Raw genomic sequence first — 22,189 nt, forward strand, 5'->3', positions numbered from 1 at the left:
GCGACATTAGAACATGTGACACCTCCACACAGACTTATGGGGGAGGTTACTTAAAGAGAGGGCGCGCCTGATTTCGGCCTCTTGGGACCTGCATTTTCTCCTATGCGGAGCTGCTGACAGAGCACAGCCGTGCGAATAGGCCAGAAGCCTGGGCCTAAACCCACCAACCCACCAATAGATCAGCCAACCGGAAGGAAGCATCCAGCCCGTGTTCCCGAAGATCGAAGAGGCAGCCCAGCTGACAACTGAAACAGTGGAGCCACTCTCGTCCGGGATCCTTGTGCCGTGGAGCAGTGTTTCACTAACGCGCCTTCTGAGGAGAATTCAGGCGGGTCGGCCTGTCGGGTAAGAGAGCATATGCTCAGCTTTTGACTTCCACATAGACAGACACCTTAGTGCCACCCCACAGGCCGCAGACACACGTTCGGCCTCCGGCTGACTTTTAAAGGCCCAGTTAACTGTTTAAATGTTCATAGAAGTGACTGACGCTGACGAGCGATCAGTTCACCAGCATTTACTGTTCACGATACTTCATTGTGTACTTTCTTTCTGATTGCCACTTGTGGATTACAAATTTAATGTGCACCAACCGGCCGCAACGTGATATTAACTGTTCTGTGGAACTGCTTGCATAGACTTCCTACTTTAGTTTAAGTGAATAGCGCTATTCTTCAGTTTGACCTTTTATTTGCTATCTAAATTGCTGATTCCTGTAAGGGCCCTTGCGGAATCATAGTGACTGTGAGTCATTACCTAACAGTTGTTTGTTTGTGATTCAAATCTTTGTTTGTTTCTTAAGTTCACATAAAGTAAACTTATCTCTTCTGATTTAAATTTATCAACTGTGTGAAGTGTATTTTCTCATCTGGAGGGACCATCCATGAAAACAGGTAATACTATTGTTATATTGTCACTGCCTGTTGTGTGCCTGCTATTGTGACCCCCAGCCAAGCAGAGGTCACAATACCTTACCCACCAGATTTCTGATGTGTCAAGGGAGGGTTTGAGACAGTTAAATAGGGGTGAGCCAAGCCAAAGAGAGTAGATCCCAAATCAACCATCGGCTCCTTCGGGGGTAGCGCTACACAATCATAAATCAAACTTTCACTTTTTAATACTTGGTTGTGTAGCGCCCCCTTACTTTCAGTATGGGCACTACGCTAAAGTTAGTGGGGAGTTATTTTGCTCCCATTCACAATTTTCTAAATTTGGGCTGCTGTCATTCCCGGAACTGTCCTGTAGGTCAGTCTGTGCTCCAGGGATGCAATCCCATCCCTGGGCGACAGTTGGTGCTAGAGGGGTTCTGGCAGACCCGCTTTTCCCCAGCAGCCAATTAGAGGAGTTTTCCCTCGCGGGGCATGCTGGGGGAGAGTATATCTGTGGCGGACACCATTTTGTGTGGTTCTTCGCGGGTTCCAGGTGCGGCACCCACCTTCAGGGTGTGCGCATCCAACGGACCCTGGCGATGGCCTACCAGGCCGGGGTCACACGCTACGCGGAGCTCCATGTTCCTGACAGGGACCCCAGTGACTTACTGGGTTCCCAACTCCATTAAGGAGATCCCAGGCTGTGTGCTGTTCGATGGGGGGGTCGGCTTGAGGAGAACCCGGAGGCAGGTTGTCCAACAGGGCTTGAACGAACCATCATGGATCTGGTGACCGGGAAATTGACAGGTACACTTCAACTGTCACCCGGTGACCCTAACTTAATCTACTGGGAGGATTCGCTCAATCCGCTCACCTCATTCAAGTAATAGGCCTGTGGCAGAGGCCCTAGAGCCAGGTCTGTGGCAGAGGCCTGTTCCTCCCAGCAATCTAAAGTGACACTTCGGCTGCCAGGCTTGTGGCAGAAGTCTGTCCGGGGTCACTTCACCCACTCTGGCTAAAGTGGCGACAAACTTTGTCTACTACTATTGTACTACTGAGAGCAGGATTGCTCGTTCTCATATCCAGGCCTGATACTGCAAGGTTCTCTCTCTCGCTTCATCAACCTTCTTGCTCTACCTCATGTTGATGTTGGCCATGTTGGGCCTGGAAATAAAGCATTTGAAAACCTTTATTCATTGACTGGACATTCGCTCACTACTCTACTCATCAACTACACCCCTAGACAACACTGAAAGGTAACTTAATATGCCGATCCCAACAACAACCAGCGGCTTCTGAGGGGGTGGCCCTACAGTTGCAAATCCTTTGCAGCCAATTACAGCCTGAAGTCTGGAACGCAATGACATCACCAGACGCTGGGTTTCATCCCTGGTGATGCCCTGCCAGGCCTCTACTGCAATTGTCTTCAGTTCCTGCTTGTTCTTTGGGCATTTCCCCTTCAGTTTTGTCTTCAGCAAGTGAAATGCTCAATCAGATTCAGGTCAGGTGATTGACTTGGCCATTGCATAACATTCCACTTCTTTCCCTTAAAAAACTCTTTGGTTGCTTTCGCAGTATGCTTCGGGTCATTGTCCATCTGCACTGTGAAGCGCCATTGTGGTGGTGTATAGAGACAAAAAGATTAAAATTGTGTTGATGTCCCAATATTTATAGACCTGACTGTAGACATGTGAGGGGGCTGAGAGCGTACAATCGTTAGGGGGGCTGAGAGCGTACAGGTGTTATGGGGGGCTCAGAGCGTACGGGTGTTATGGGGGGCTCAGAGCATACAGGTGTTATGGGGGGCTCAGAGCGCACAGGTGTTATGGGGGGGCTCAGAGCGCACAGGTGTGAGGGGGGCTCAGAGCGCACAGGTGTGAGGGGGGCTCAGAGCGTACAGGGGTGAGGGGGGCTCAGAGCGTACAGGGGTGAGGGGGGCTCAGAGCATACAGGGGTGAGGGGGGCTCAGAGCGTACAAGGGTTAAAGGGGGGCTCAGAGCGTACAGGTGTGAGGGGGGCTGAGAGCGTACAGGTGTGAGGGGGGGCTGAGAGCGTACAGGTGTGAGGGGGGGCTGAGAGCGTACAGGTGTGAGGGGGGCTGAGAGCGTACAGGTGTGAGGGGGGGCTGAGAGCGTACAGGTGTGAGGGGGTTGAGAGAGTACAGCTCTCTCAAGGATTTTTATACCACAGACATGTAATAGAATACATTTTTGCCTACATTTATGAAGACATGTGTTACATTTTTCTAATTTGATATTTTTCATCGCAGAAAGTAAAATTGGGCAGGCTTGTAGGGGCCCCATAGCATTACTTTGCCCAGGGGCCCATGATGCTATTAAGATGGCCCTGATTGTAAGGGGGACATTGCAACCGCCACTATATGGGGGACATTGTCACCACCACTATATGGGGGACATTGTCACCACCACTATATGGGGGACATTGTCACCACCACTATATGGGGGACATTGTCACCACCACTATATGGGGGACACTTATTTCGGCACTCATGTTGCTGGTTTTCAGCCAACACCGGGGGTAAAGCTGCTCTTAGCTGATGTCACAAAGCTGGTCCAGACTCTGAAGAGATCCCAACTTTAATGTCGGGATCCACCCACATGCCTGACTGGCAGTTGGCTCAGCCCGCCCACCAGAGGAGCAGAGAGCCATTGACTAAATTTATTACAAATTATACAATTATAATGGTTTCGCTCCTGTTAAAAAACAAACCACAAAAATAGAACGCATATTAGCATAAAAAATGATGAAGCTTGTCTAAAGCAAAAATGTTATATGTTGTAGCTTGCCAGTCTTTAGATGTGGCAATTGCATTCGTTTTCTTTTATTCAGGATTTTTCGCTTGCTGATCCTGCCAGTAACCCTCCTCCTTCTGTCCTAGGGAGACAACTATTATTGACTTTACAGTATCTATGAAAGAGTAGTGTTATCACCCTAGTCGGATCTCCTGATATGGACTACAAATACCTCCTGTAACAGGAGGGCCCGTGGAACCCAGAAGCTCTTAGAAAGTATGAGCCAGAAAATAATGGACATTCAGAATATGTCTCGGATTGCTTTAAAATGTTTCTGTAAAGTTCATCCATAATATCTCCCAGGATATATGCCATATTAGAAGAGTGATTCATTCATAAAGAGAGGCACGGAGAAAACAGAGTTGGGGGAGGGCCGGCATGACTGTAATATTTGCGCCTCAAAAAACCCACAAATTCTTTTGTAGCCATCCAGTGATGTCACTGGGTGACCCCACCCCCTTGTGAAATCATCAGCTAGGGGCATGTCTCATGCCCCCGCCCCTTTGTTATTTAAGAACTGTCAGATGGCGGAGCTGTCAGATAGTGCCTTCAGTGGAAGCAGGCCTTTTTCTTTTTTTGGGTCGGCCGTGGCGGCAGGCATCATGAATGAAGATGGTTTTAACCGGGGGACTTTATTTTAAATCAAAAACTGCCTGCTGTCTTTTTTTTTTAACCCATACTCATTCACATAGGGGGCAGCTTGGATCTGAGAGCCCCCTGCCCACAGACCCTGACAAATACTGGCCAGGGAAAAAGGCCCTTGTCCCAATCAACATGGGAACAAGGTGCTTTGGGGGGGAGCCCCCTGCCCAAAAACACCCCCCTCCCCATGTTGAGGGCATGTGGCCTTGTATGGTTCAGGTGATAAGAGCGCTCGCCCCCCCCCTTTCTTGGCCTGCCATGCTGCATGCTCAGATAATGGTGTGGTATGGATTTTGGGGGGCCCCCCACACCATTTTTTAATACATTTTGGTGTAGGGTTCCCCTCAAAATCCAAGGTATGGATTTGGGAGAGGATCCCATGCCAAAATAAAAATTGTCGTAGGGTCCCCCTCAATGTAAAATATTAGCATTTTTTGTCCAGTGTTTCTAAAGCAGTTTTTAGCTTTCTAGTGTGCATGAAGCCTTATTATCATTTAAAGTTTTTAAAAATTTCTGAAGAGTGACATACAGTATTTCACATTGCATATACAGGAAATGTGTGCAGTGCGGGTTATGGTTTTACACTGCTGCCCAGTTTAGGGTTATCAGTTTTGGGTGGAGTATCCGTTTAATGCTTCAAAAGGATTGAAACAACAAATTGCATTAGATATTATAACTATCTGATCAACGGTCATCATCAACACCTACCTTTGATCTCTCTTGCCAAGTACCAAATTTCCAATAAACTTCAAACCATATTAATCCTAAAGAAAATATGTCTACTTCACTTTCATAATGGTTTCGCTCCTGTTAAAAAACAAACCACAAAAATAAAACGCATATTAGAAAGTTACCAGCATCAAAAATGATAAAGCTTGTCTAAACCAAAAACTTTATATGTTGTAGCTTGCCAGTCCTTAGATGTGGCAATTGTATTTGTTTTCTTTTATTCAGGATTTTTCGCTTGCTGATCCTGCCAGTAACCCTCCTCCTTCTGTCCTAGGGAGACAACTCTTATTGACTTTACAGTATCTATGAAAGAGTAGTGTTATCACCCTAGTTGGATCTCCTGATATGGACTACAAATACCTCCTGTAACGGGAGGGCCCGTGGAACCCAGAAGCTCTTAGAAAGTATGAGCCAGAAAATAATGGACATTCAGAATATGTCTTGGATTGCTTTAAAATGTTTCTGTAATGTTCATCCATAATATCTCCCAGGATATATGCCATATTAGAAGAGTGACTCATTCATAAAGAGAGGCACGGAGCAAACAGAGTTGGGGAGGGCCGGCATGACAGGGTGGGCTGGCCGTAGGCGATAGGCTCTGCTAGCAGGGAGGGGACAGGAAGTTTTATGGGGCAGGGTCTGCAGGAGTGGCTTCTCTGGAGGAAGTGATCTTTTTGTCACTCCTCCATTATCACACGAGGGAAGAAGCTGGCTGTGAGTAGCTCCCAGGGGTAAAATGGCGGCTGTAGCTGACTTAATTGCGCAATTGCGCGCTGCGGTGTCTGCCCAAGGGGCCGATTGGGTTAGGGCACAGGTCTCAGCCGCTTTAGATCCCCCGATCGCGGCACCCGCGGGGGGGGGTAAATCTGCCGCGCGCTCGGCGGTCCAGGCCACCGGAGCGGTACAGCCCAGATCCTGCCCCAGCAGCGGATCGGCAAACTCGGAGACCCGTCAGGGGCCCTCCGGATCATCACCACAGAGGTCGCAGCCTGGGCCGGTGGGGGGAGTCGGGAGGAATCCGCGTCGTGGACGGAGCTCAGTGGCGGAGGGGTCAAATGGGTCCCCTAGGCCTTCCCCTCCTGCCCGTCGAAGATGCCCAGACATTGCGGCCGGGGCTGTGGGGGATGGTCGATGCAGTCCGGCGGCCCAGCATGATGTGTCCAGCCAGCAGGCCAGGGGCCACTCTGCTGTGGCGGCCAGGGGTCCGGCAGCGTCAGATCGGTGGTCGGTGTGGAGTGTGGGGGCGACGAGGTGTGATGAGAGCGGTCGCACAGTCGAGTCCCGTGCCAGGGGACGAACCAACAGTCCGTCGGTGGAAGTCGCAAGTGGGTGGGTGTTCCGGCACATAGGGGTCGGAGTGCAACACAGGCCAGCTGCAACCAGTGCACATGTGTCTAGGGTGCAATCGAGGGATGTTTCGCCGGCTACGAGTGCGGAGAGATCTGAAGGAGAGCTGTCCGGATCGGAGAGCGACAATGGTCCGGGACAACGGTCAGCGGTGGATTCCATCCCGGCGGCGCGTGGACCTAGTCTTTCTCGAAGGGCGGCTTGGTTAACGACGCCATCGCGCCTGAGGATTGTACGGTGTCTTATACGTCATTCAACGCTGCCATTTCGTGGGTGCGCAGGTGCGGGCGCCCTCATGGCGAAGGCCGACGTGGAGTCGGCTTTTCGGTTGTTGCCGGTGCACCCAGACAGTTTTTGGTTGCTGGGATGCACTTGGGATGGGGCATACTATGTGGATCGTTGTTTGCCTATGGGCTGCTCCATCTCTTGCGCGTTATTCGAAACTTTCAGCTCCTTTCTGGAGTGGGCAGTCCTTGATGCTTCGGGGCTCAGCTCTATCATCCATTACCTGGATGATTTTTTGTGCGTGGGCCCTCCCGGGTCGAATACATGCTCAGTATTGTTGGGCACATTGCAGTATGTGGCGGATCGTTTCGGGATCCCCTTGGCCCCTAGGAAAACAGAAGGCCCCACGACCTCAATTGTTTTCTTGGGTATTGTTTTAGACTCAAGGCAGATGGAGTGCCGACTCCCAGAGGATAAGCTGGTTGCTTTGAAAGAGGAGGTGCGGGGGATTATTGGGCTGCGGAAGATTCAGCTGCGCAAGATGCAGTCGCTGTTGGGCAAGTTGAACTTCGCCTGCAGGATAATTCCAATGGGCAGGGTGTTTTTTTGCCACAGGTTGTCGAGAGCGACTGCTGGCGTGCGGAATCCTACTAATTTCGTGACTCTCACTGGGGAACACAGGGCCGAATTGAAGGTATGGCATGAGTTCCTCGAATCCTTTAACGGACGTTAAATGACGGGGCACTATTACTCTCACTGACACCAATAATGGGACACCATTTATCCCACTGACACCAATGATGAGGCACTATTCCTCCCACTGATTCCAACGATATTGCTCAGTTTACTTCACTGACAGTAGGGATGGGGAATCATTTATTTTCTCACTGACCACCAAACCTGATGCACTGCAGCTTTTTTTGTTTATGTTCCAATCATTCTTCCTTCAGAGGATTCTGGGGGCCCTTTCATGAGTCTGGAGAAGTCTATAGGGATATTCTGCGCATCCATGGGCAGCACAAATATGTTTTCCCAGAAGGGTGCTAGCAGTGCGGCAGGCCAAAACCAGGGGAATACAGGTAAGCGTATACAGTGCCTTGAAAAAGTATTCATACCCCTTGAAATTTTCCAAATTTTCTCACGTTACAACCAAAAATGTAAATGTATTTTATTGGGATTTTATGTGATAGAACAACACAAAGTCTCACATAATTGTGAGGTAGAAGGAAAATGATAAATGTTGTTCAACATTTTTTACAAATAAATATGTGAAGTGTGTGTGTGTGTGTGTGGGGGGGCATTTGTATGGCACCCCCTTTGCTCTGATACCCCTAAAATCTAGTGGAACCAATTGCCTTCAGAAGTCCCCTAATTAGTAAATAGAGTCCAACTGTGTGTGTCATTTAATCTCAGTATAAATACAGCTGTTCTGTGGAGCACTCAGAGGTTTGTTAGAGAACCTTAGTGAACAAACAGCATCATGAAGGCCAAGGAACACACCAGACAGGTCAGGGATAAAGTTGTGGAGAAGTATAAAGCAGGGTTAGGTTATAAAAAAATCTCCCAAGCTTTGAAGATCTCACGGAGCTTCTGTTCAATCCATCATCGGAAAATGGAAAGAGTATGGCACAACTGCAAACCTACCAAGACATGGCCGTCCACCTAAACTGACCGGCCGGGCAAGGAGAGCATTCATCAGAGAAGCAGCCAAGAGGCCCATGGTAACTCTGGAGGAGCTGCAGAGATCCACAGATCAGGGGGGAGAATCTGTCCACAGGACAACTATTAGTGGTCTCTCCACAAATCTGCCCTTTATGGAAGAGTGACAAGAAGAAAGACATTGGTGAAAGAAAGACATAAGAAGTCCGGTTTGCAGTTTGTGAGAAGCCATGTGGGGGAGGGGACACAGCAAACATGTGGAAGAAGGTGCTCTGGTCACATGACACCAAAACTGCCACCCCCTATTCAGGTGCCCATCCCCTTTACAGTGGTGGGGTATTTTTTGGAAGCACCTGATTAGAACCATAGGGCCAGATTCTCAAAGAAGCGCATATCTTTAGGCGGGCATAGCGTATCTCAGATACACTACGCCGCCGTAACTTTGAGCGGCAGGTCCCGTATTCAGAAAGAACTTGCGCTCTAAGTTACGGCGGCGTAGTGTAAATGGGCCGGCGTAAGCCCGCCTAATTCAAACTAGGCTGGTAGGGGGCGTGTTGTATGTAAATGATTCGTGACCCAGCGTAAATGACGCGCTTAACGAACGACGCATGCTCAGTATCACGTCGAATTTTCAAAGTAAATTACTCCTGCTCAATGCTTAGTCGACGTGAACGTAACCTACGCCCAGCCCCATTCACGGACGACTTACGCAAACGACGTAAAATACGACGCTGTTGGGACGTTTCCGACGTCCATACCTAACATGACTTACTCCTGCTTTATGAGGGGTAACTTTACGCCGGTCAGACGCCTTACGTAAACGACGTATCTTGATACGTCGGGCGCACGTACGTTCGTGAATCGGCGTATCTAGCTCATTTGTATATTCAACGCGTAAATATGCACCCCAAGATACGACGCCGCTCGTATCTAGGCAAAATTCATGCGTAACTGATTCTAAGAATCAGGCGCATAGATACGACGGTGCACATTCGGACTTACGACAGCGTACGTGGAGTTACGCCGTCGTAAGTCCTTTGTGAATCTGGGCCATAGCTTCTAATAGGTGTCCAAAAAGGTGACCAGTGGGCGCCATGCTGAGCGCTTGCTGTTCACTCAGTGTTGTGTTAGGAACGCAAATGAATATTCGCTTTCCCAACACTGAACCACCTCTCAGCCAATCAGGAGCTTGGGTCTGTTACCTGTAACCTGATTGGCTGAAACAACAGGCACTGTGATTGGACGCCTATCAGGCGTCCAATCATAGCAGAGGATGGGAAGAGAGGACAGGAGAAGACATCGAGGAGCGCAGAGAAGAACACTGCCACCGTTACCTGCTGCAGACAAGGTAAGTGCCGGGCGGGGGATGCACACTGGCAGCATTTGATGGGCACAGTAGCAGCTATTGATGGGCACACTGGCAGCAATTGATGGGCACAATGGTTGCCTTTGATTGGCACGGTGGCTGCATTTTATGGGCACAGTGGCTGCATTTTATGGGCACAGTGGCTGCATTTTATAGGCACAGTCAGGGCTGGATTAATGTAGGGGCTATTGGAGCTGCAGTTCCAGGCCCCTACATTAATATAGGCCCAGCCACCTAAAAACAACAGACTGCTCATGGAAAGCAATGGGTTAACGGGGAGAGATCTCCCCTGACGACCCTGCATTCTGCATGTACCACCTGGGCAGGGTGGTGGGATTGATAATGGGTGCCACATGAGCAGTGCTAATGGAAGTCTGGGACACGCCAATGCAGGACTCTTACAGAAGTCTGGGGCTTCCATAGTGTTAGGCCTGCACGGCTGCACTCTTTTAGCTCAGAGTGCATGCCGATGTATGGCCCTTACTTACGGAAACCTGGCAAATCAAATTCCAGGCTTCCCTAATGTTACGTCTGTGCTGGTTGCGCCCTTTTGAACTTAGGCGCACGCCAGCACAGGCTCTTGGAAATGCAGAAGGGTGCTCAGTAAAAGGTCCAAAAATCCTCAGCACCAAGCATGTGATGCTCTTAATCCAGCCCTGGGCACAGTGTCTGCATTTGATGGGCACAGTGGCTGTGTTTGATGGGCACAGCGGCTGCGTTTGATGGTCACAGTGCCTGCGTTTGATGGGCTCAGTGGCTGCGTTTGATGGGCTCAGTGGCTGCGTTTGATGGGCACACTGGCTGCGTTTGATGGGCACACTGGCTGCATTTGATGGGCACAGTGGCTGCAATTTTTCATGTTACTGGTTGTAACATGACAAAATGTGGAAAATTTCAAGGGATATGAATACTTTATCAAGGCACTGTATTAGGATAGGAATACAATTTAGGACAGGGGATAGGGGCAAAAAAGGTAAAGTGTGTTTTCTGTGAAAGTAGACAATGTTCAGACAGTCTGAAAAGCAAAGGCATTTATTCCAGTTTCAGAGAAATATAATGTAGATTAAGCATAATATTCACCTGCTCTGGAGCCATATAGGTGAGGGTTCCAACCCCTAGAGTCCTCTTCTGTTGATGACTTTCATCTTCCCCGGTCACTCGAGTCACCAAACCAAAATCACCGACTTTTACAGTCATGTCCTCCATTAACAATATGTTTGCAGGCTACAAAATAAAAGACACAAAGCATGTGTTTGGTCAGAGAAGACCTTTCTTATGACTTCCTTCCCACACTCAATAAAAAAATTAAGCTTCCACTTTACTTGTCCCAATATTCACAAGCGATATTACTAATATTTGGGCTGTGTGGAGGTTAAAGTGAAATCCCACCATTGAGAAAAATTGTCCTCACCTTCCTAAGCTGTAAATATAAGGAGGAAATCTTCCAAAATGAGGTGAAATCACATCTTTGACTGTTGTTGCTGGAACTGGTTGATGATTGATGAGTCTGAGATAGGGATGAGCCGAACATACCCGCGTTCGGTTCGCATCAGAACTTTTGAACGGACCGAACGTTTGCGCGAACATTTAGAACCCCATTGAAGTCTATGGGAATCGAACGTTCGAATTCAAAAGTGCTCATTTTAAAGCCCAATATTCAAGTTATTGTTGGAAAACGTCTTTGAGAACCCGGGTCTTGCCCCAGGGAACATGTATCAATGGAAAAAAAGTTTTAAAAACTGTATATGCGATTTTAATGATGCTTAAAGTGGAAAAAAAAATGAAAAATTCCTTTAAATATCGTACCTGCTGGGTGTCTATAGTAGTGGCACATGTTTAGAAATGTCCCTGTACAACATGAGATTACTATAAGAAAAAAGACATTTAATACTGCTTGCAGCTTTAATGTAATGTTTGGTCCCTGCAATATGGATAAAAATCATTGAAAAAAATAGCATGAGTTTCCCCGCCACCACTCCCCCCAGGTCATTACAAGACCCAGTGCCGATCCTGACCTCCCTGGGGCCCTAAGCAAAATGACCTGGCACATTAAAAATGAGAAGCGGAGGGCGCTGACGACAGTGACATGTCACATTAAAGAAAGTTGATAAGCGGGGGGGAGGGGGCGAAAATGACTTCTTACCAGGCGGGGCCTCTAGTAATTTGGGGGGCCCTTCACAGCTTGCATAGTGCGCCTATAGGGAGAATCGGCCCTGACAAGACCCTTTGGCCCCATATACTTTGAACAGCAGTATACAGGCGGTGCAAACCAGACAAGAATCTGAACCATGTCATACTTTGCTGCTGCATATTGCACAATTTCCTAAAGAGACCCTCAACAAACTACATGCCAGCGTTGCCTCTAGATGCAGAGCTTTCTTGCACTCGTGACTCTCTGCCTCTATTTGTTGTCCTTCCAGACATTGTAATGGTCTGCACAGAACAAAATCAGTACACACACCTCGTACCTTTAGGTACAAACTGGAGAGGACAAGTGCAGTAACAGCAACTACGTTTAGGTGCAAATGAACAGCACACTTGCAGTAACAGCAACTGCGTTTAGGTGCAAATGATGAGGGTGAATCTATCTAGTATGGACACAGACAGCAATATCAACCTGAGAAGTTACACCTCTGTAAAGGTGGAGAATGTAGAATGGAGATGACAGAGGAGGACAGAGGGGTGAGGTAGGTGGAGTGGAGATGACAGAGTGGGGTTAAACAGGTGGAGTGGAGATGACAGAGGACAGAGCGTGGTGAAGCAGGTGGAGTGGAGATGACAGAGGACAGAGTGGGGTGAAGATGGTGGAGTGGAGATGACAGAGGACAGAGTGGGGTGAAGACGGTGGAGTGGAAATGACAGAGGACAGAGCGGGGTGAAGAAGGTGGAGTGGAGATGACAGAGGACAGAGCGGGGTGAAGATGGTGGAGTGGAGATGACAGAGGACAGAGTGGGGTGAAGAAGGTGGAGCGGAGATGACAGAGGACAGAGCGGGGTGAAGATGGTGGAGTGGAGATGACAGAGGACAGAGTGGGGTGAAGAAGGTGGAGCGGAGATGACAGAGGACAGAGCGGGGTGAAGATGGTGGAGTGAAAATGACAGAGGACAGAGTGGGGTGAAGAAAGTGGAGTGGAAATGACAGAGGACAGAGTGGGGTGAAGAAGGTGGAGACAAAATGACAGAGGACAGAGTGGGGTGAAAAAAGTGGAGTGGAGATGACAGAGGACAGAGTGGGGTGAAGACGGTGGAGTGGAAATGACAGAGGACAGAGCGGGGTGAAGAAGGTGGAGTGGAGATGACAGAGGACAGAGTGGGGTGAAGAAGGTGGAGCGGAGATGACAGAGGACAAAGCGGGGTGAAGATGGTGGAGTGGAGATGACAGAGGACAGAGTGGGGTGAAGAAGGTGGAGCGGAGATGACAGAGGACAGAGCGGGGTGAAGATGGTGGAGTGGAGATGACAGAGGACAGAGTGGGGAGTGGCAGGTGGAGTGGAGATGACAGAGGACAGAGTGGGGAGTGGCAGGTGGAGTGGAGATGACAGAGGACAGAGTGGGGAGTGGCAGGTGGAGTGGAGATGACAGAGGACAGAGTGGGGTGTGGCAGGTGGAGTGGAGATGACAGAGGACAGAGTGGGGTGGAGCGGAGATGACAGAGGACAGAGTGGGGTGAAGAAGGTGGAGCGGAGATGACAGAGGACAAAGCGGGGTGAAGATGGTGGAGTGGAGATGACAGAGTGGGGTGAAGAAGGTGGAGCGGAGATGACAGAGGACAAAGCGGGGTGAAGAAGGTGGAGTGGAGATGACAGAGGACAGAGTGGGGTGAAGAAGGTGGAGCGGAGATGACAGAGGACAGAGCGGGGTGAAGATGGTGGAGTGGAGATGACAGAGGACAGAGTGGGGAGTGGCAGGTGGAGTGGAGATGACAGAGGACAGAGTGGGGCGTGGCAGGTGGAGTGGAGATGACAGAGGACAGAGTGGGGAGTGGCAGGTGGAGTGGAGATGACAGAGGACAGAGTGGGGCGTGGCAGGTGGAGTGGAGATGACAGATGTGTGCACACTGCTGTAAAGCAGGTGGAGTGAGAATGACAGATCAGTTTTAAGCTATTTACAAAACTTACCAGATATTAAACTGCAGCAGAGAAAAAATAAATCAGAAAAAAACAGTAAGAGGGAAGCACTCTGAGTCATTAAACTTTGCCCAGTGCTGTCAGTCTAACACCACACACATGCTTACAAGAGGAGAGCTGACAGAGAGGCTTGTGCTGCTCTTCCTTCCCTGTCCAATCACTATGAGTTCTTAAACAAGCTGCATTGCTGTATCATTCTGCAGTGTGGAGTGAAAGAAGATCGGCCCCATTCACACCTAGGCGTTTTTACGCTTGAAGCGCACTGCTCACAAACGCCAGAGGGGAGAATTAACATTATTCCCTATGGTGACTGTTCACACCTGAACGCCTGAACGCCCAAACGCCTGTCGCGCGAAGCTCAAACAAGTCCCGGACCTTTTTTTGTCGCGCGTATCGTGCGGTTTGGGCGTATTTGAGCGTTTTTTTTCCCATAGAAAGTAATGGGAAACGCGCGAATTGAGCGTATCGCGCGACAACGGGCGTTTGCTACGGGCGTTTCGTCGCTTTAATAAATAGAACTTGTCGCCCATGCAGAAGATTAAAAAAATCTACCAACATAGCAACAAGTGATGAAAAGATGATCATTTTTCCTATTGGCTAAAATAAAAAACGCCGAAGTACAAAAACGTCGCACGACGCTGTATGCAAACGCGCAAATACGCGCGACAAAACGCCAGAAAAAAAACCCCAAAAAAACGACCGAACGACCGACGCTCAGGTGTGGATCTGCCTGAGCTGTCTGGTTGTCTGGATCACAAGACTGGCTAAACACAACAACCAATCACTCGGCAGGTAGAAAAGCTCAAGTGTATGCAATTCAGCTGCTGTCCAGTTTTATTTTATGCAATCTTCTCACCTTCAGGTCTCTGTGGATAAAGCCTTTGGAATGAATGTGGTTTACTCCATCAATGATTTGGATACAGATCTGCAGACTCTGATCCTTGTTAACGTTCTCTGTTGGGTTGTCATTGCGCTTCCAGATCCAATCCTCCAAGGACATTTTACACAATTCCATCTGAATGAAAAGACAGGATTCAGGTCCTCTACCCCGATCACTGGAAAACATCAAACACATATTGGGTTTACAGATGGCAAACAAGATACGGCATGCTTTTGTTACTTATGGGTTTTTATACAGTGCCCTGAAAAAGTATTCATACCCCTTGAAATTTTCCACATTTTCTCATGTTACACCCAAAAATGTAATTGTAATTTATTGGGATTTTATGTGATAGACCAACACAAAGTGGCACATAATTGTAAAGTGGAAGTAAAATTGATAAATTGTATTTCAATTTTGTTTACTAATAAAAATTTGAAAAGTGTGTGGGGGGGGGGATTTGTCTTCAGCCCCCTTTACTCCGATACCCCTAGCTAAAATCTAGTGGAACCAATTGCCTTCAGAAGTAACCTTATTAGTAAACATAGACCACCTGTGTGTAATTTAATCTCAGTATAAATACAGCTGTTCTGTGGAGCCCTCAGGGGTTTGTTAGAGAACCTTAGTGAACAAACAGCATCATGAAGGCCGAGTAACACACCAGACAGGTCAGGCATAAAGTTGTAGAGAAGTATAAAGCAGGGTTAGGTTATAAAAGAATATCCCAAGCTTTGAACATCTCACGGAGCTTCTGTTTAATCCTTAATCTGAAAATGGAAAGAGTGTGGCACATCTGACAACCTACCAAGACATGGCCGTCCACCTAAACTGACCGGGCCGGGCAAGGAGAGCGTTCATCAGAAAAGCAGCCAAGAGGCCCATGGTAACTCTGGAGGAGCTGCAGAGATCCACAGCTCAGAGGGGGAGAATCTGTCCACAGAGCGATCACTTGTAAACAATGTGATGACGCCGGTTCCTCCCTTCCCTCTCTGTACCGATCGGTACAGTGTAAGAGGAGAGGGGAGAGAGCGGGTGTCAGCAGCGCTGTGGGCTGGATCTGTGACAATTGCAGTCACAGATCCAGCCCTCCATGCTCAGCCATCCCTGCCATACCCAGCAATACCTGTAAGGAATGTTTTTATTTACTGCCGTGGAATGTTATTTATTGTGTTTGGATCGCAGCTGCAGAGGCTTGTCAGGTCTAACCACCAGGTCACTCTCAATTCAGTTTAGAAAGTTTGGGGTTAAATCATCATATCCTCTAACCGATACCAACTTAAACTAGCTTATTACCTCATAAGCTGAAGAGAAAAGAATAATGAGCATACTCTTTTATGTGGACTATAAAGCAGGTATTGGGATATTGATATTAGAAGATAGACATCCACAGTAGATAGGAACTATAATGTTACTTCACATTAGAGTGGATAATAGATATAGATATAGTCCATAAATATCATGAGACATAAGTAGTGTGAGACCTCAGTAATCACCAATGTAACTAGTAACAATGTTGGTAGATAATCAGATTAAATATCAAGATACTTGAGGTTCTGCTGAGAGCAGTAGTCCATGGGGATATGTAAGTTGTGACAATACTGACAGGTAAACAGATTGATTATCAAAGATACTTGCGGTTCTGCTGAGAGCAGTAGTCCATGGGCATTAAGATCCTGTTTGTATAGAGGTTGTCAGCAGTGAAGATGTTTTAGAAGGGTCAGTGGATGTCAGGTAAAGTCCTCTGAGGTCTGTGCTGTCCAAAATAACGGAACACCCTGCCGTCATCTCTGGGGGTTTAAATAGCCGCGAATTCGCGGGGAAATTTGGAAAAGACGCTGGTCGCACTTCCGCGTTCCAGCGTGGAACGCACATGCCCGCGCACCGGAAGTGACGCGGGTAACTTGCAAAACTAAGCGCAGCTGTCTGAATAGGACAGAACGGGGTTTGTATCAGAGAAGTAGCATCATAGATGTTACATACTCCCCTCCTCAAGGGGGCACCACGGGTGTTCCCAGAAGGAGATGGTCGGTCTGGGTATCTTTGGTGAAAGAGTCTTACTAGGCGAGGGGCATGTATGTCTGAGGAATTTTCCCAAGAATCATCGTTTTGATCATAACCCTTCCATCGTACCAAATATTGAAGGGTAGAAGCACGTCTTCTAGAGTCTAGGATCTTTTCAACTTCGTATTCAGTCTGACCAAGTACTTGCACAGGTGGAGGTGGGCAAGGTTTCCTGTTAGGGAATGGGTTAGGAATATAAGGTTTAATTAAAGAGACATGGAAAGACGAATGTATCTTCCAATCTGTGGGTAGAAGCAATCTAACAGCATTAGGGTTAATCAAATGGGTGATCTGGAAAGGTCCCGTGAATTGCGTGCCTAACTTCTTTGAGGGTAATTTAAAATGAAGATTACGTGTGGATAGCCAAACCAAATCTCCAACCTTATATTCAGGAGGTGTTGACCTGTGAGCATCATAATTCTTCTTTTGTCTTTGTTGAGCGATCTCCAAGTTGGAACGTAGAGTAGTCAAAGTAGTTTTAAGAGTAGAAAGGTAATCATCAACTGCTGGAACAGCGTTTGGGGGGTAGCTGGTTGGTAAACTGTTTGGGTGAAAACCATAATTGGCAAAAAAAGGTGTGAATCTGGATGAAGAACTGGTTGAGTTGTTATATGAGAATTCGGCTAATGGAAGTAATTGATACCAATCGTCTTGTAGATGTGTACAGTAGCATCTTAGATACTGTTCAAGGATCTGATTGAGGCGTTCTGTTTGACCGTTGGTTTGCGGATGGTAGGCAGTGGACATTCGATGGTCGATTTGTAGACTTTTACAGAGGGTCTTCCAAAATCTAGAAATGAATTGGGAACCACGATCAGAGATTATTTGAGAGGGAAGTCCATGAATTTTAAGGATATTGGAAATGAAGGCATTTGCTGTCTCAAGGGAAGTTGGTAATTTCCTCAGGGGGATGAAATGTGCCATCTTCGTGAGTAGATCTACTGTGACCATGATGGTATTGTCACCGTTTGATCTAGGCAAATCAACTATAAAGTCGATCGACAAAACATCCCATGGTCTTTTAGGTATTGGAATAGAGGTAAGTAGACCAAATGGAGGTTTCTTGGAATGCTTGTTTCGAGCACAAATCTCACATGACGTCACATAGTCGTAAATCATTTTAGAAAGGTTGGGCCACCAATAGTCTCTCTTAACAAGATGAGTAGTCTTGTTGATCCCAGGGTGACCTGCTAAAGGTGAATCATGAAGATGTTTAAGTAATAGGAGCTGTAAATTAGGAGGAACATAGATTTTGTTGTTGTAAGTGTAGACACCATCTGAAGATTTGGTAAGATCCTTTGGTAGAGAGGTGGTATCTGCAGTGAGTGATTGTGAGATTAATTGTCTGAAAGAGGTGTAAACTCCAATGAATCTATTAGATGGAATAACAGAGAGTGGAGGAATCTCAGTGTTTTGATCCTCATGCAATCGTGAAAGAGAGTCAGCCTTCACGTTTTGTGAACCAGGTCTGTAGGATATGTAAAAATCAAACCTGTCAAAAAAAAGACTCCATCTGACTTGGCGGGCTGAGAGTGTCTTACAAGTCTTTAGATGTTGTAAATTACGGTGATCCGTGAGAATGGTTATTGGGTGTGTAGAACCTTCTAATAAATGTCTCCAGTTTTGTAAAGCGTCTTTGATTGCAAGAAGTTCCTTTTCTCCAATAGGATAATTTTTTTCCGCTGGTGATAGGGTCCTGGAGTAAAATGCAACAGGATGAAGTGGTTCGGAGAGGGTTGGACGTTGTGAAAGAATAGCACCTAATGCATAATGGGAGGCATCCACTTCCACGGTGAAATGATACTGTGGGTTAGGTAGTTCTAGAATTGGGGCTGTAGTATAGGAGAGTTTAAGAGAGTCAAAGGATTCCTGGGCTTCCTTAGTCCAGGAAAAGGGTGTCTTGGTGCTGGTGAGGGCACTTAAAGGTTTGACAATAGCTGAGAAGTTTTTTATGAATTTACGATAGTAGTTGGAAAAACCAAGGAAGCGTTGAAGAGCTTTCCTTGATTGAGGAATTGGCCAAGAAATGATACAATCCACCTTTGAGCGGTCCATCTGGATACCGTCAGGTGTAATTTGGTACCCAAGGAATGAAATGCTAGACTGGCCGAAAACGCATTTCTCCAGCTTGGCATATAAAGAATGCGTTCTAAGCCTAGCTAGAACCCATCGAACATGTTTGATATGTTCTTCAATTGAATCGGAATAAATCAATATATCGTCCAGGTATATTACCACACAGATGTCAAGCAAATCTCTAAAGATGTCATTTATGAACCATTGGAATGTCGCGGGTGCATTACATAACCCAAATGGCATAACAGTGTATTCATAGAGTCCATAGCGGGTTTTGAAAGCGGTCTTCCATTCGTCTCCTGGACGAATCCTGATTAAGTTGTAGGCTCCTCTAAGATCTAGTTTTGTGAAAATTTTTGAAGTTTGAAGACGTTCGATAAGTTCCGGAATGAGAGGGAGTGGGTATCGATTCTTTATGGTAATAGTGTTTAAGGCTCTGTAGTCAATGATAGGGCGTAAAGATCCATCCTTGTTTTTGACAAAGAACATGGCAGCACTTGCTGGTGAAGTGGAAGGTCTAATAAAGCCCTTCTTTAAATTTTCGTCTAGGTAGACCTTAAGATGTTCAAGTTCTGGTTGTGAGAGCGGATAGATACGAGCGGTAGGGATTGGACTGTCTGGATTTAAATCAATAGGGCAGTCGTATATACGATGAGGGGGAAGAATGTCCGCGTTAATTTTACTGAATACATCTAAAAAATCCTGTATGTAATCAGGTAAATCTTTACAGCTTACTTCTGTGGAGAGAATGGTATGTTTTGGGTAACAATTACTTTGACAGAAGGTGGAGTTTAAATTGAGAGAGTGGTTAGACCAAAGGAAAGTTGGTTGGTGGCATAATAACCAGGGTAGACCAAGAACAATTGGGAATATAGGAGATGGGATAACATCTCCGTATGTATGGTTATTCCCAGAAGTGACCAGTAGAGGTGAAGTCTGAGAGGAAATTGGGCCAGAAGAAGAGGTAGAACCATCAATAAAAGTGACAGAGAGTGGATTTTGTTTAAGCACACAGGGAATTTTATTTTCATTCACAATATTTAAATCAATAAAGTTGCCACAGGCACCGGTGTCGATCATTGCGTTGATAGTGATTCTATCTTGGTCCCACTGTAAGGTAAGGGAGACATAAATGAAACGATTAGTGGTACTTCTAGGTGGAATGGTTTTACATATATTAGATATGTTACCTTCAATGTTCCTCCTTAGGAGTGGGCAGGTGGAGACTAAGTGATCTGGAGCTGCGCAATATAGACAGAGGTTATGAGCTCTACGGCGCTGTTTCTCAGCTTGTGACAGAGGGCCCTTGACAGCTCCCAGTTCCATGGGAACCTCCTTTGGTGGTGATTTAGACCTTCTGAATTGGGGAGGTAAGTAGGTGTTGCCTCTTTCAGTCTTCCTCTCTCTGAGGCGTCGGTCTATGGTGAGTGAAAGATGCATAAGCTCTTCTAGAGTTGCAGGGAGTTCCACACGTGCTAATTCATCCTTCATAGATTCAGACAAACCAAGTCTGAATTGGTTTCGTAAGGATATATCAGTCCACTGAGTTTCTCTACACCAACATTTAAATTCAGATATGAACTCCTCCACTGGTCTCTTCCCTTGTTTAAGGCTCCTAATATTATTTTCCGCTGTTAGCTGCCTATTAGGATCTTCATATAGAAGTGACATCTCATCCAAAAAGGTCTCGAAAGCACCAAGTAATTCACCATGTTCAAGCAGATATGCGTCAGCCCAGAGCCTAGGTTCTCCCTTTAAATAGGAGATAAGGGTGAGAATGCGAACCCTGTCTGAATAATAGGTTCGTGGGCGCAAATCAAACATGAGACGACAGGAGCTAATAAACTGACGGAAAATTTTTCGGTCTCCTGAAAATGGTTCTGGGGCGCAGACCTTAGGTTCAGGCCTGTCCCTAGCTTGGACAAAATTTTGGTTGCGCAAAGTATCATTTTCTAGGCGAAGTTCGTTCATAGTGGCTGTAAGGTTATCGACTCTTTGTGAAAGTCCAACAAGGTGGTTTGCAAGCTCTGCTGGTTCCATAACAACAATTTTCTTTATTAAGGTTCCGTTATTATGTAAGGAATGTTTTTATTTACTGCCGTGGAATGTTATTTATTGTGTTTGGATCGCAGCTGCAGAGGCTTGTCAGGTCTAACCACCAGGTCACTCTCAATTCAGTTTAGAAAGTTTGGGGTTAAATCATCATATCCTCTAACCGATACCAACTTAAACTAGCTTATTACCTCATAAGCTGAAGAGAAAATAATAATGAGCATACTCTTTTATGTGGACTATAAAGCAGGTATTGGGATATTGATATTAGAAGATAGACATCCACAGTAGATAGGAACTATAATGTTACTTCACATTAGAGTGGATAATAGATATAGATATAGTCCATAAATATCATGAGACATAAGTAGTGTGAGACCTCAGTAATCACCAATGTAACTAGTAACAATGTTGGTAGATAATCAGATTAAATATCAAGATACTTGAGGTTCTGCTGAGAGCAGTAGTCCATGGGGATATGTAAGTTGTGACAATACTGACAGGTAAACAGATTGATTATCAAAGATACTTGCGGTTCTGCTGAGAGCAGTAGTCCATGGGCATTAAGATCCTGTTTGTATAGAGGTTGTCAGCAGTGAAGATGTTTTAGAAGGGTCAGTGGATGTCAGGTAAAGTCCTCTGAGGTCTGTGCTGTCCAAGCGCTGGTGGCTGAAGATGAGGACTGGTCTCTGAAGGCGTCTCAGGTGGAGCGTGTAGACAGGGTGTTCCAAGGTGACGGCAGGTATCCGACAAAATAACGGAACACCCTGCCGTCATCTCTGGGGGTTTAAATAGCCGCGAATTCGCAGGGAAATTTGGAAAAGACGCTGGTCGCACTTCCGCGTTCCAGCGTGGAACGCACATGCCCGCGCACCGGAAGTGACGCGGGTAACTTGCAAAACTAAGCGCAGCTGTCTGAATAGGACAGAACGGGGTTTGTATCAGAGAAGTAGCATCATAGATGTTACAATACCCTGCAATACACAATACCCTGGCAAATACTCTGCAATACAAATACCCTGCAACACCCTGCAATACGCCGCAATACTCTGCAATAACCCGCAATACCCTACAATACTCTGCAATGCCCTGCAATACTCTGCAATACCCTGCAATACCCAACAATACCCTGCAATACCCTGCCATACTCGGCCATACTCGGCGATACCCGGCAATACCCGGCCATACTTGGCCTCTGTATGTGGCCAGGCAGTGGAAGTCTCACACATGTGGTATCGCCATACTCAGGAGGAGTAGCAGAATCTATTTTGGGGTGTCATTTTTGGTATGTACATGCTACGTGTTAGAAATAATGTATAAATAGACAACTTTGTGTTTAAAAAAAT

The 22,189-nt window shown here is 46.8% G+C and overlaps 1 protein-coding gene across 3 annotated transcripts in view; it reads right to left on the reverse strand.

The window, feature by feature from the left end:
• Window positions 1–22,189, reverse strand: part of LOC120928088 (interferon-induced, double-stranded RNA-activated protein kinase-like) — a 187,146-nt gene that overhangs the window by 20,320 nt on the left and 144,637 nt on the right. For all 3 annotated transcript variants that reach the window (XM_040339182.1, XM_040339181.1, XM_040339183.1), the window contains 3 exons: window positions 14,631–14,829; window positions 10,728–10,871; window positions 5,030–5,128 (listed from right to left, as the gene is read on the reverse strand). In XM_040339182.1, the coding sequence (XP_040195116.1) occupies window positions 5,030–5,128; window positions 10,728–10,871; window positions 14,631–14,829 (442 nt within the window). The remainder of the gene's footprint in view (window positions 1–5,029; window positions 5,129–10,727; window positions 10,872–14,630; window positions 14,830–22,189) is intronic.

The sequence above is a fragment of the Rana temporaria genome, chromosome 2, assembly GCF_905171775.1.
Source record: "Rana temporaria chromosome 2, aRanTem1.1, whole genome shotgun sequence".
NCBI lineage: Eukaryota > Metazoa > Chordata > Amphibia > Anura > Ranidae > Rana > Rana temporaria.